The 15,138-nt window shown below is 45.4% G+C and overlaps 1 protein-coding gene across 1 annotated transcript in view; it reads left to right on the top strand.

The window, feature by feature from the left end:
* The window catches only part of mc2r (melanocortin 2 receptor), a gene marked incomplete at both ends in the record, with an annotated part of 73,659 nt that extends 58,956 nt beyond the window's left edge, over positions 1–14,703 (top strand). The window contains one exon of the mRNA XM_080501267.1: positions 14,166–14,703. Coding sequence (XP_080357393.1) covers positions 14,166–14,703 — 538 coding nt within the window. The remainder of the gene's footprint in view (positions 1–14,165) is intronic.
* Between the last annotated feature and the right edge of the window lie 435 nt (positions 14,704–15,138).

Below are 15,138 nucleotides of genomic sequence, written 5' to 3'. Positions count from 1 at the left end.
TGAGGCTTCCTAAAGGAGTTAAGGAAAGGTGTTAGGAGGCTTCCTAAAGGAGTTAGTGAAAGGCGATAGGAGGCTTCCTAAAGGAGTTAAGGAAAGTTGTTAGGAGTCTTCCTAAAGGAGTTAGTGAAAGGCGATAGGAAGCTTCCTAAAGGAGTTAAGGAAAGGTGTTAGGAGGCTTCCTAAAGGAGTTAGTGAAAGGCAATAGGAAGCTTCCTAAAGGAGTTAAGGAAAGGTGTTAGGAGGCTTCCTAAAGGAGTTAGTGAAAGGCGATAGGAGGCTTCCTAAAGGAGTTAAGGAAAGTTGCTAGGAGGCTTCCTAAAGGAGTTAGTGAAAGGCGATAGGAGGCTTCCTAAAGGAGTTAAGGATAGGTGTTAGGAGGCTTCGTAAAGGAGTTAGTGAATGGTGTTAGGAGGCTTCCTAAAGGAGTTAGTGAAAGGCGATAGGAGGCTTCCTAAAGGAGTTAAGGAAAGGTGTTAGGAGGCTTCCTAAAGGAGTTAGTGAAAGGCGATAGGAGGCTTCCTAAAGGAGTTAAGGAAAGGTGTTAGGAGGCTTCCTAAAGGAGTTAGTGAAAGGCGATAGGAGGCTTCCTAAAGGAGTTAGTGAAAGGTGTTAGGAGGCTTCCTAAAGGAGTTAAAGAAAGATGTTAGGAGGCTTCCTAAAGGAGTTAGTGAAATGCGATATGAGGCTTCCTAAAGGAGTTAAGGAAAGGTGTTAGGAGGCTTCCTAAAGGAGTTAGTGAAAGGCGATAGGAGGCTTCCTAAAGGAGTTAAGGAAAGTTGTTAGGAGTCTTCCTAAAGGAGTTAGTGAAAGGCGATAGGAAGCTTCCTAAAGGAGTTAAGGAAAGGTGTTAGGAGGCTTCCTAAAGGAGTTAGTGAAAGGCGATAGGAGGCTTCCTAAAGGAGTTAGTGAAAGGCGATAGGAGGCTTCCTAAAGGAGTTAAGGAAAGTTGCTAGGAGGCTTCCTAAAGGAGTTAGTGAAAGGCGATAGGAGGCTTCCTAAAGGAGTTAAGGATAGGTGTTAGGAGGCTTCGTAAAGGAGTTAGTGAATGGTGTTAGGAGGCTTCCTAAAGGAGTTAGTGAAAGGCGATAGGAGGCTTCCTAAAGGAGTTAAGGAAAGGTGTTAGGAGGCTTCCTAAAGGAGTTAGTGAAAGGCGATAGGAGGCTTCCTAAAGGAGTTAAGGAAAGTTGTTAGGAGGCTTCCTAAAGGAGTTAGTGAAAGGCGATAGGAGGCTTCCTAAAGGAGTTAAGGAAAGGTGTTAGTAGGCTTCCTAAAGGAGTTAAGGAAAGGTGTTAGGAGGCATCCTAAAGGAGTTAGTGAAAGGCGATAGGAGGCTTCCTAAAAGAGTTAAGGAAAGTTGTTAGGAGGCTTCCTAAAGGAGTTAGTGAAAGGCGATAGGAAGCTTCCTAAAGGAGTTAAGGAAAGGTGTTAGGAGGCTTCCTAAAGGAGTTAGTGAAAGGCGATAGGAGGCTTCCTAAAGTAGTTAGTGAAAGGTGTTCGGAGGTTTCCTAAAGGAGTTAGTGAAAGGCGATAGGAGGCTTCCTAAAGGAGTTAAGGAAAGGTGTTAGGAGGCTTCCTAAAGGAGTTAAGGAAAGGTGTTAGGAGGCTTCCTAAAGGAGTTAGTGAAAGGCGATAGGAGGCTTCCTAAAGGAGTTAGTGAAAGGCGATAGGAGGCTTCCTAAAGGAGTTAAGGAAAGTTGTTAGGAGTCTTCCTAAAGGAGTTAGTGAAAGGCGATAGGAGGCTTCCTAAAGGAGTTAAGGAAAGGTGTTAGGAGGCTTCCTAAAGGAGTTAAGGAAAGGTGTTAGGAGGCTTCCTAAAGGAGTTAGTGAAAGGCGATAGGAGGCTTCCTAAAGGAGTTAGTGAAAGGCGATAGGAGGCTTCCTAAAGGAGTTAAGGAAAGGTGTTAGGAGGCTTCCTAAAGGAGTTAGTGAAAGGCGATAGGAGGCTTCCTAAAGGAGTTAGTGAAAGGCGATAGGAGGCTTCCTAAAGGAGTTAGTGAAAGGTGTTAGGAGGCTTCCTAAAGGAGTTAGTGAAAGGCGATAGGAGGCTTCCTAAAGGAGTTAAGGAAAGGTGTTAGGAGGCTTCCTAAAGGAGTTAGTGAAAGGCGATAGGAGGCTTCCTAAAGGAGTTAGTGAAAGGCGATAGGAGGCTTCCTAAAGGAGTTAAGGAAAGGTGTTAGGAGGCTTCCTAAAGGAGTTAGTGAAAGGCGATAGGAGGCTTCCTAAAGGAGTTAGTGAAAGGCGATAGGAGGCTTCCTAAAGGAGTTAAGGAAAGGTGTTAGGAGGCTTCCTAAAGGAGTTATTGAAAGGCGATAGAAGGCTTCCTAAAGGAGTTAGTGAAAGGCGATAGGAGGCTTCCTAAAGGAGTTAGTGAAAGGCGATAGGAGGCTTCCTAAAGGAGTTAGTGAAAGGTGTTAGGAGGCTTCCTAAAGGAGTTAGTGAAAGGCGATAGGAGGCTTCCTAAAGGAGTTAGTGAAAGGCGATAGGAGGCTTCCTAAAGGAGTTAGTGAAAGGCGATAGGAGGCTTCCTAAAGGAGTTAGTGAAAGGCGATAGGAGGCTTCCTAAAGGAGTTAGTGAAAGGCGATAGGAGGCTTCCTAAAGGAGTTAGTGAAAGGCGATAGGAGGCTTCCTAAAGGAGTTAGTGAAAGGCGATAGGAGGCTTCCTAAAGGAGTTAAGGAAAGGTGTTAGGAGGCTTCCTAAAGGAGTTAAGGAAAGGTGTTAGGAGGCTTCCTAAAGGAGTTAGTGAAAGGCGATAGGAGGCTTCCTAAAGGAGTTAGTGAAAGGTAATCACGTGTGGCAGTCATAATAATGTGTAAGTTAATGACGTCTGCCGTGGCAGGGAAAGAACTACAAGTTTACCAAAATGGACTATAACAAGCACATTTGGGTTTTCAATCATTTAAAGTTGTTCAATGCAGATTATTGCTTTGGTTTCTGACATCGTGATTTTCCTTGAACGCTTCGATGAGCGGGTCCCTTTAAATGTTGTCACCGCAAGGAATTGTGGGGCAGCAGGAGCCGGTCTCCTTTGGTAAAGGATGCATCAGAGGTTTCTTTGCTAAAGGAGGCTCTTAAGGAAGCACTGAGCTTCCTATCCTTTACTTATTTATTATCATGGCTGCTACACAAAACACTTCTGGTGTGAAGGAAAAGTCGATATATGAGACAGGAGGGACTTTTGGGATGTACCCCAGAGCTTCCATTTCAACGAAGAGGAAGATAGTGGAGGAGGTGAGGCCGTAGTGGAGTTTCAAGCTGCTGAACTGCCTCTTTTGAAGTGTTCGTCTGCCTATTTTGGCCTCTGTGATAAATGATCCTCCGCTTTAAATTCAAATGATCAGGCCTTCTGAACAAGGAGTATTTGGCAAACTGGGCAGTAATTTATGGCTGTACAGCTAAATGTACACTGCAGTGGTTTCTGCATGTTCGGTCATAAATCATCACACTAACACCATGTTTTTATCAATTATCATGAGCAGCTGCTCAGTTCACATCCGGACATGCGAGACAATGTGGTGACAGAAGAGCTGAAATCCAACATCACAGTTATTTAGATTTAGATTAGTCACATGTATTGACAAGTTACTCAAATGAAGTCAGGAAATATCCAAACATGGATTTGTTTACAGAAGACATTAGATGATTAGTAACTTAGATAGAGGCAGACAGACAGATAAATGGGCAACTCACAATAATGTGGTTCATTCTTTTTACTAGGGATGAGCCAGATACTCGTTTCAGACGAGTAGCCGGTATGGATAAAGCATTTTTGATGACTACAAGCATGATAGGAGAAAAATTCGTCCATATCCATGCTTGTGTTGAAGGGAAATCCTCATTTGGTAACTGAGTGTCTTCACGCTCTGTGATTGGCCAGTCACACATATCGCCTGCTCCTCCCTACACACATCACTGCAGCAGCTTGCACATACACAGAGAGTGAGTGTTGCTTACTTCAGTACACCTCAGGTTTTCTTCAGCTCGCCTCTGTTTCGGTTTGTATGATATTTAAAGTTACTTGGTGAACTTGTTTCGTAACGTACGTGGTGCATTTGACGAGACAGAGCTGAAAACGTCTCGTGTGGCATCGGAAACTGTCTCCACTCCGGTCTGGGATTTTGTTTTTTTTTGTGGGTTTTTTTTACCGTCTGCTTGCTCTTAGTTTGGCTGCTGGTGTAAAGTCAGTTGGAAACTTTGCTCATACTGAACGCGGTGCTTTTGAGAAGAATACAGTGAACAAGGCTGACAAATTGTTTCCTGTTTGCACCTCTGGATGTTTACATGAATCACCAGGTTCACACACATCATTACAAAATAAACAGTCTTACAGACCACTTACACACATACACACATATAGCTGAACACACAAAGTAGCCTATATTAATGTTTATTGTATATGGCTGTTCATAAAAATAAATATAATATTACAAATTAAGCTTTAAATACCGTATATAGTATATAGTATCTAGTTTTTTTATATATATAAACATTGGCTCTCAATTCTGAGGCTGTTCTGTAAATAATTTTCAAATAAACAATAAATAAAGCAACTTCTGATCAATCATATCAATTTCAGACTTAAAATAATGTACAGATTTAAGCCCCACCCAGTTTCACTTGAACCACGCCCACTCAGAGTACAGATACAGATCATTTAGATGGTTGAACAGATATAGATACAGATAGTGGTGTACTCGCTCATCCATACTTTTTACCATCAAGGCCTCATTCACGTGACAAGATTTTCAAGAAAAAAGAGAAAATCTTCATTGCATTTTGGGAGTATTTACATGACAACGGTGCTCCGAGTCACTGAGAATACAACTCCCAAGGTAGAAATGCTCGAGCTCTGTCTCACACCATGGCTGTAGTAAATAGTTTGAGTAAACATTTCTGAAACAATGCATTTTCACAGGAAACCTTGTTGAGCCGCATTTTGTAATAACGGTGCATTTTGTAATAAACGTCCAAAATGTAATAACTTTTTCATTTCATTTTGTAATAAACTGCCACATTATGTAATAAGTTATTACATTTTGAGAAGATTATTACAAAATGCACTTGCAACTTCAAGGAAATGTAATAACATGGTGCATTATGTAATAATACCAATTATTGTTGTTTGTTAAACAATGAATTTATACAAGAGTGACTTTTTGTTGTTTTTTATGCAATTTCCCTGAGAGCTATGTAGCCCAATAAATCTATGTATGACAGTACACGTTTTGAATTATATAGGCCAATAACTTGTGGCCAAATTCAAAGCTCTACATGGTCTGTCACTCAGCCAGGGAGGGGAGGGCGGGCTGTAATCTGATTGGCTGCTGCATCAGGTCTACAAAGATCATGCACTGCTTGCATGCTTAATTGAGACAGCCAACAGAGTTCAACATGATGCCAGGTATGAAAAAACTGTGTCAAATATTATCTGTGTAATTGAATATATGGAAGTATAAAGACATTTTGCAGTTGATCTAAAGTTATGTAGATGTTTTGCCCTTGATAAGAAATTATATGACTGAATTTAAACCTGCATTGTCCAAGTTTTGCTCACTGCATTAAAAACAGTTTGTAAAGTAAAACTGAAATCCATGCCTCTAAGTACATATTAAAAGTTAATAACTTTTAATGACCGACAGGTAATAACACATTTGAAGGAAAACTGTGCATGTGCAAAAAACTACACACACACACACACACACACACACACACACACACACACACACACACACACACACACACACACACACACAATAGTACACTGCTCAAAAAATAAAGTGATCATTTAAACAACACATCCCAGATCACAATGAATGTCCTAATATGCAAATTAGATTGGTAAATTTACTCCCATCACAAACGTAGGCTTGTGGTTACAGTTTATCTCATTTACAGCATAATTTTATCTCTTACCAGTTTCAAGTTACAGCCTTTTGGAAAATGTATATTAATATTTCATACATTTTTGTAATATATTTGGCGGCCAAAGGGTTAACTCAGTCATAAATAGTAAGCATTGAAATAGCTATTAAAAGGCTAAAAATGTTAAACAGGTGTGAAAACAATAAATTTGTTAAAACCTTGTTTTTCAGTATTCCTACAAAAGCAGCGTCCTCTTTAATGATAGAATCCTTTATTGAGACAAATCTCGGGCTATAACATAAGATCAACATTCATAAAGCAATTTGAATTACTGTGATGCCGCAGGTGGTGGTGGGTTATCAAAATTGTAATAATTAAAATATCTTCTTAAATATTAATTCAAGATAAAATATTTTAGTACTTGAAATGAAATTCCACAAATAAAATAAAAGTGCCAAAAAAAAAGGCACAAAATGCAGTTTAGTTTTGGGAGTTAAACATTTTCCCTCTTTTGTCCCCCTTGTAGGTCTGCTAATTCTAACCCTGACCTGCACCCTGCTGGGGCTCATTGTAGGCCATGGACAAAAGCAAGCAATGACCGAGGAAATGTACATTGTCATAGTTCGCAAGTTGAGAGGAGAGTTTCATGTTCCAGTTTCTGAACGCACAAGAATTCAACAAAATGCCTTGGTGTCTCTCTCTCTGGAGAAATCAAGGGGTCTATTCTCTCAGTGAGGATGGGCAGACACTGCTGTGTGCCGGCAAGCCGGCTACAGTCTAATGTTGATTGTGTTGTTAAAAAACTACAGTCTAATGTTGATTGTGTTGTTAAAAAACTACAGTCTAATGTTGATTGTGTTGTTAAAAAGGGTCTCGATGATACTAAGGGTTCTGGAGCAAGAAAGTTGAGCAAACGACTGAAAATGCATCATAGTGGCATAAGTGAACGAAAGGTGCAGGAAATCTTGAACAAAACTGAGTGGTACCAACTTCAAATTGCAAAGTTTCTGAATAAGCCCCCTTTGATGACCATTCAAGCCAAAGAAGTGCAAGATCGACACCAAATTGACCTATTGGACATGGGAAAAATGAAAATGAGTTGTGGTCAGGCTTTATACCGTTACATTCTCACAGTGATGGATGTGTTCAGTCGTTACATGTGGCTGAAACCATTGAAAAGAAAAAGTAGTGTTGAAATTGCCAAACACCTTAACAAGATTTATCGTGAACATGGACCACCCAAAGTGTTGCAACATGACAAAGGGACTGAGTTTAAAGGGGCAGTGAAAATTCTAATGACATCTCTGCAAGTGAAAATAATTGAAAGTTCAGCATATCATCCACAAAGCCAAGGAAAGATTGAGAGGACACATAGGTGGCTAAGAAAGAAGATCATATATGATCTGGTGAAATTTCAACGGAACGGAGTTAACTGGGTCAAGCACCTACCTGTATATTTCAAGACTGCTAAATGAGGATCTTAAAGAAGTTTTAGGCTGGAGGTCTCCATTTGAAGTATACTATGGAAGAAAAAGCAACAGCATAAGGCATCCTTTATGAGGTTCTCCATCTTCTGTTTGTAAGGAGTCTGTGAGGAATCAACATTCAACTTTACCATCCTTGAGACATGGAGAAAAATGTGATACTAAACGAAAAAGGGTGAGAAGAATGGCACGGAAGGCCTCTGAGCACTGTGCTAAACTAATGATCAAGCGTGCATTCAAACAAAACCTATCACAACACTACAATGTTAAGGATGCTGTTTTGGTCAGAATGAGGGATGGTGCCCATCGAGTCTCCAAGAAGTATCACGTAAGGCGTGGTACAATTGTGAAAAAAAATCGAAAGCTCTCAAAATACAAAGTGAGTTTTAGGGACCCAAAGACCCTCCGACAAACACAAAAATGGTTCTTCGTGTCGGATATAACTAGTGCTACCCGGCTGCGAAAAAAGATACACTCTAAAAAACCCAAGACAGCACCATCAAAGAGAGGCCTAAACCCACTTTTGTTTCAGTACACACACACAGACAGACTAGAGGAATTTATGTCCATGGAGTTAAGCATTCGCTATGACCCTGACCCAGATGGAAATTGTCAGTTTGCAGCCATGGCTGACCAGCTATCCACCCTTGGAATATTTAGATCACCAGAAAGCTTAAGAGATGAAATTGTCCAAGACCTCAGGAATTATCCATACAATGGAAATGGAACACTCTTGTTCAACTTTGTCGAGGGCAATGACTGCGATGGATACTTGGAAAGAATGGCCCGAACTGGAACCTATGGTGACCACATTACATTGCAAAGAGCATCTGAAATTTTCCAGGTCCAGTTTTTTGTAATTTCCTCTCTGGGAATCAATGTCTCAACTATTGTATCAGAGTCAAACATATATTGTCACAACAATCCAGTGCTAGTACTTGGTCATGTGGCAGAGGGGCATGGAGAACATTATCTGAGTTTGGAGGGACCAGTCACACCATTTATAGAGCATGTTTTGGATGCCTGACTCACCAGATGAGTTTGACCCACCTATCCAGCCTGATGAGCCTGAGGACCCTGTTCTGACTACACCCCCTGTTCAGCCTGTCCTACCAACTGAAATGTTTCAGTCTATTATCAAAATGACCCTTGAGGATGACATGTCAATGCTTGGGACGTTTAACAGAGTGTCTCAACATTTTAAAGACATTGCAGATCGATTCCATCCATCAATCTATCTAAGGGAAACATTAAGCCAAAGCCTTGGGTTGGACGTCGTTGGAAAGCACACAATTAGTGTACAAAGGTTGTACAAAGCAGCAGGGCTCTTTGGTGGTGTGGCATTAAAACTCAAGGAGCTGTTTGGGAAACATTCCAAGTGGTTTATGGCTTGGCTGGTAATTAGACATATTAGACATGGATAATTTGAAATTACGGATATATTTTGGAAATAGAAATTTTGTTGTTTGTTTAGCCTTTTGAGGCAATTTCATATTTGTTTAAAATTAATCTTAGTGGAGAAATTTGCTGGTCATAGCCGCTCTCTAAACAAGCAGAAGACACTTACGTTGTTTAAGGTAGAACTTATATTCATTGGTTCATCCATCCATCCATCCATTGGCTACCGCTTTATCCGGGGCCGGGTCGCGGAGGCAGCAGTCCGAGCAGAGTTGCCCAGACTTCCCTCACCCCAGACACTTCCTCCAGCTCCTCCGGTGGCACCCCAAGGCGTTCCCAGGCCAGCCGAGAGACATAGTCCCTCCAGCGTGTCCTGGGTCTGCCCCGAGGCCTCCTACCGGAGGGACATGCCCGGAACAACTTCCATCGGGAGACGTCCGGGGGGCATCCGAAATAGATGCCCGAGCCACCTCAGCTGGCTCCTCTCGATGTGGAGGAGCAGCGGCTCTACTCCGAGCTCCTCCCTGGTGACTGAGCTCCTCACCCTATCTCTAAGGGTACGCCCAGCCACCCTACGGAGGAAGCTCATTTCAGCCGCTTGTATCCGGGATCTCGTTCTTTCGGTCATGACCCATAGTTCATGACCATAGGTGAGGGTAGGAACGAAGATCGACCGGTAAATCGAGAGCTTCGCTTTTTGGCTCAGCTCCTTCTTCACCACGACGGACCGATACAACGTCCGCATAACTGCAGACGCTGCACCGATCCGCCTGTCGATCTCACGCTCCATCTTTCCCCCACTCGTGAACAAGACCCCAAGATACTTAAACTCCTCCACTTGGGACAAGGGCACTCCACCGACCTGGAGGGGGCAAGCCACCTTTTTCCGGTCGAGAACCATGGCCTCGGATTAAGAGGTGCTGATCCTCATCCCAGCTGCTTCACACTCAGCTGCGAACCGTGTCAGTGCACGCTGGAGATCCAGGCTTGATGGGGCCAACAGAACCACATCATCCGCAAATAGCAGAGATGAGATTCTGTGGTCCCCAAGCCGGACCCCCTCCGGCCCCCGGCTGTGCCTAGAAATTCTGTCCATATATGTGATGAACAGAACCGGTGATAAAGGACTCCCCTGCCGGAGGCCAACGTGCACAGGAAACAGGTCCGACTTACTGCCGGCAATGCGAACCAGACTCCTGCTCCGGGAATACAAGGACCGAACAGCCCTCAACAAGGGACCCCGGACTCCGTACTCCCGGAGCACCCCCCACAGGACATCTCGGGGGACGCGGTCGAACGCCTTCTCCAGATCCACAAAACACATGTGGACTGGTTGGGCGAACTCCCACGAACCCTCAAGCACCTGGTAGAGGGTATAGAGCTGGTCCAGTGTTCCACGACCAGGACAAAAACCGCATTGTTCCTCTTGAATCCGAGGTTCGACTAACGGCCGGACCCTCCTCTCCAGTACCCTGGAATAGACTTTCCCGGGGAGGCTGAGGAGTGTGATCCCTCTGTAGTTGGAACACACCCTCCGATCCCCCTTCTTAAAGAGAGGGACCACCACCCCGGTCTGCCAGTCCAGAGGTACTGTCCCCGCCCGCCACGCGATGTTGCAGAGACGAGTCAGCCACGACAGTCCCTGCACATCCAGAGACTTAAGGAACTCTGGGCGAATCTCATCCACTCCCGGTGCCTTGCCACCGAGGAGCTTTACAACAACCTCGGTGACTTCAGCTTGGGAAATGGACGAGTCCACCTCTGAGAACCCAGCCTCTGCTTCCTCAATGGAAGACGTGTTGGTGGGATTGAGGAGGTCCTCGAAGTATTCCTTCCACCGCCCAACAATGTCCCCAGTTGAGGTCAACAGCTCCCCACTTCCACTGTAAACAGTGTTGGTGGAGAACTGCTTCCCCCGCCTGAGGCGCCGGACGGTTTGCCAGAATTTCCTCGAGACCGACCGAAAGTCCTCCTCCATGGCCTCTCCGAACTCCTCCCAGACCCGAGTTTTTGCCTCCACCACGGTCCAGGCTGCAGCTCGCTTGGCCTGCCGGTACCTGTCGATTGCCTCGGGAGTCCTATGAGCTAACAGTGCCCGGTAGGACTCCTTCTTCAGCTTGACGGCATCCCTTACTTCCGGTTGCCACCACCGGGTTCGGGGATTGCCGCCACGACAGGCGCCAGAGACCCTGCGGCCACAGCTCCGAGCAGCAGCTTCAACAATGGAAGTGGAGAACATGGTCCACTCGGACTCAATGTCTCCAACCTCCCTCGGGATCTGTGAGAAGCTCTCCTGGAGGTGGGAGTTGAAAACTGTGCGGACGGAGGGCTCGGTCAGGTGTTCCCAACAGACCCTCATAACACGTTTGGGCCTGCTGAGTCTATCCGGCCTCCTCCCAGTCCAGCGCATCCAACTCACCATCAGGTGGTGATCAGTTGACAGCTCTGCCCCTCTCTTTACCCGAGTGTCCAAGACACACGGCCAGAGATCAGATGACACGACCACAAAGTCTATCATTGACCTCCGGCCTAGGGTGTCCTGGTGCCACGTGCACTTATGGACACCCCTGTGCTCGAACATGGTGTTCGTTATCGTCAAACTGTGACTAGCACAGAAGTCCAATAACAGAACACCACTCGGGTTCAGATCGGGGAGGCCGTTCCTCCCAATCACCCCCTTCCAGGTCTCGCTGTCATTGCCCACGTGGGCGTTGAAGTCCCCCAGGAGAACAATGGAGTCCCCAGTTGGGGCACTATCCAGCACCCCTCCCAGGGACTCCAAGAAGGTTGGGTTCTCTGAACTGCTGTTCGGTGCATAGGCCGAGACAACAGTCAGAGACCTGTCCCCTACTTGTAGGCGTAGGGACGCAACCCTCTCGTTCACCGGGGTGAACTCCAACACATGGCAGCTGAGCTGTGGGGCAATAAGCAAGCCCACTCCAGCCCGCCACCTTACACCGCGGGCAACTCCAGAGAAGTGGAGTATCCAGCCCCTGTCGAGGAGCTGGGTTCCAGAGTCCAAGCTGTGAGTGGAGGCGAGCCCGACTATATCTAGACGGTATCTCTCAGCCTCCCTCACAAGCTCGGGCTCCTTCCCCCCCAGCGAGGTCACATTCCATGTCCCAAAAACCAGAGTCCATGTCCGGGGATCGGGTCGTCGAGGCCCCTGCCGTCGACTGCCACCCAATCCACACTGCACCCGACCCCTACGGCAGCCTCTGTAGGTGGTGGGTCCACAGGAGGATGAGGAGGAGGGGCCCGCGTCGTCCCTTCGGGCTGAGCCCGGCCGAGTCCCGCGGGCAAGAACGCGGCCACCAGGCGCTCGCGTGCGAGCCTCCACCCCGGGCCTGGCTCCAGGGTGTGGCCCCGGCTGCACCAAACCGGGCGACGTCACCTTGTTCCTCGTGAGTGTGTCCATGGGGTCTTGTGAACTGCTTTTAGTCTGACCCATCGCCTCGGACCTGTTTGCCTTGGGAGACCCTACTGGGGGGGCAAGCCCCCCCGGCAACAGAGCTCCGAGGGTCATTCGGGTGCTCAACCTCCCCCACCATGATAAGGTTGCAGTTCAAGGGGGGAGTATGGGAGTCATTGGTTCATTATTATTTTAAATTGGCCGCAAGCCTGCATGTGTTGGTTGCATTTATTGTTGTTGAAAGGTTCTATAAATGCATAAATAAAGCTGTTCTTTACCTATTCATCGGCGTTTCTATTTTGTATGTGCATATGTTAATGTTTACGAATGGATTACATTTTGATACCCAGAGTTTTGTTCTGTATTATAAGAAGCATAATAAGGTTTGTTGGATGTTTATAACTATTCTTGATGTGGTTTTGGTATCCAATAAAAAAAATCTGGAATTTACAGAATATTCTCTGTTAATGCAACCTTTGGATAGTGTACTGATAGTAATTGCTAAGTACTGCTACTAGGCTAATACAGTGATACTAATAATAGACCTAACTTTTACAAATACTTTAAAGTAAAATAAAATACAATTAACAAACAAATAAACAATGCTTTTGTCAGGGTGTAGGTTGAGGTCTCCTTTAAGAGTGGGCGGGCCATAGGTCTAGGCGGTCCAGCACCTCACCTGTGGCCACTTCCTGTAATCACCCTGCTCTATATATGTCCTGTCTGTGTTTGTTCAGTGTTGGTTTGTTTGTTATCGATGTCCCGTCCGTCCGGTCCAGTGTTAGTCGTCCATGTCTCGTCCGGTCTGTCCAGTCATTGGAGTCAAGTCTGCTGTGCTCCTCATGTCAAGGAGCAACCTGCGATTCATCGGTCTGTGCTGTCATCAAATAAAAGACTTGATTGAACCCAGCCTGTTTCCAGAGTCCTGCACTCGGGTCCTGTCCGTATCCGTGAAGCTTTAGAATTGTTATTACGTAATGCACCATGTTATTACATTTCCTAGAGAATAAAAGAGTTGCAAGTGCATTTTGTAATAATCTTCTCAAAATGTAATAACTTATTACATAATGCGGCAAAATTTATTACAAAATGCGTTGGGGCAGTTTATTATCCCCCGCCCTGGCTGATAGGCCCCGAAGGGGGATCTTGAAACAGTCTCCGTCCGTTCGTCCGTACTTCCGTATATCCGTCCGTTCAAACGTTTCTACCTATATCTCGGCAACCCCTGGGCCCACAGTGACCAAACTTCACATGTGGATACATCTCAGAGGGGGAAGGGATACTATGGTGACCTTGACCTAATTTGCATATTAAGTAGGTCACAGGGTCACGAAGTGCTTAAAAACACATTTTGGGCTCTGGAGGCCTAGGTTTTTGAGCTAGGCCTCTGAAATTTTATACACACATGATACACACTCCAGGGATAACCTCCAGTACACCAAGTGACCTGACCTTGACCTTGAAGATTGGTAGGGTCTGAAGTTTGCTCGTCGTGGTTGCGCAATACATGTATTTTCATATAAACATTTCTCCTCATTTCTCAGCAGTTCCTGGGCCCACGGTCACCAAACTTCACACATGGACACTCCACCTGGGGAGAAGGGGCACCATGGTGACCATGACCTCATTTGCATATCAGGTCACAGGGTCACTAAGTGCATAAAAACACCTTTTGGGCTCTGGAGACGTATTTTGACATAGCTTATGAAGAAGACCTTTCAGATTCTACATAATGATCTACTAGGACCCATGGAACACCCTCTAGTGTACCAAGTGTGCTGCCTTAGAGCTGGCTTTGTGAGAAAATATAAAGCCCTCCGGCGGGGGATTAGCCCAGCAACGGCCTTCTTGTTACAAAATGCGGCTTTATTACAAAATGAAATGAAAAAGTTATTACATTTTGGAAATTTTTTCTAACATTTGATTGTTAGTTGATTTAGTGAAAAGTTTTTTTGACGTTTTCAGACGTTTCCTCGCTGTCAATAACAAGTTGATGTGTTCACCCTGCAGCTACATCACCATCTTCCATGCACTGCGATACCACAACATCATGACAATGCGGCGTACGGGCGCCATCCTGGGGGTCATCTGGACCACCTGCAGCGTGTCGGCCGTGCTGATGGTGAGGTTCTTCGAGTTCAGCTTCATCATGATTCTCTTTGTCGTCTTCTTCATCGTCTCCCTGGTGATTATCTGCTTCCTCTATGGGTACATGTTCATGCTGGCACACATCCACACCAGGAGGATTGTGGCCCTCCGCGCCGGTGGCGGGGGCAAGTGCCATCCCCAGTGGAGGTGGGGCGGGAACGCACGGGGCGCCCTGACGCTCACCATCCTGTTTGGGGTGTTCTTGGTGTGCTGGGCGCCATTCTTCCTCCACCTCATCATCATCATGTTGTGCCCCATGAACCCGTACTGCGAGTGCTACCGCTCGCTGTTCCAGCTGCACGTGGTGCTGCTGATGAGCCACGCCCTCCTCGACCCCGCCATCTACGCCTTCCGCAGCGCCGAGCTTCGGCACACCTTCAGGAAGATGCTCTGCTCCTAGAACTCAGGTCTGCAACCTCGAGCACCAAAGTGGCAGCTTTACTACCAAAGAGATGACTTTACTACCAAGAAGGCAAGTTTACCACCAAAGAGGTGACTTGACCACTTTTCACCAGATACAGTTCATCTGGACATTAAAAGCGAAGGTAACACAGGTATGGATCCACATTTCTGAAATACAATTATTTTGATCTTTTAGCTTTGTCATGATTTGATTTTTTAATTTGTTGATTTTCCTGTTTTAGCCATTTCAGTTATTTTACCTTATTAAAGGTTTAAACTTTTTTCTCTCTCTACCAGAAAAGGTCGTTTGTGGTTGTGGGCTTTTCTTCTTTGGTTTCTTCTTAACATTTTTAAACACTTTAGTTGAGCTGTATTCATTTTTTCTATCTTTTATTAATCTTGTAAATCTTCTTTAAAAAAAGGGGGTTGAGCT

Source organism: Blennius ocellaris (genome assembly GCF_963422515.1).
Source record: "Blennius ocellaris genome assembly, chromosome: 8".
In the NCBI taxonomy this organism is placed as follows: Eukaryota; Metazoa; Chordata; class Actinopteri; order Blenniiformes; family Blenniidae; genus Blennius; species Blennius ocellaris.
The sequence above is the reverse complement of the archived record's forward strand: the minus strand, read 5'-3'. Positions and strand labels throughout refer to the sequence as shown.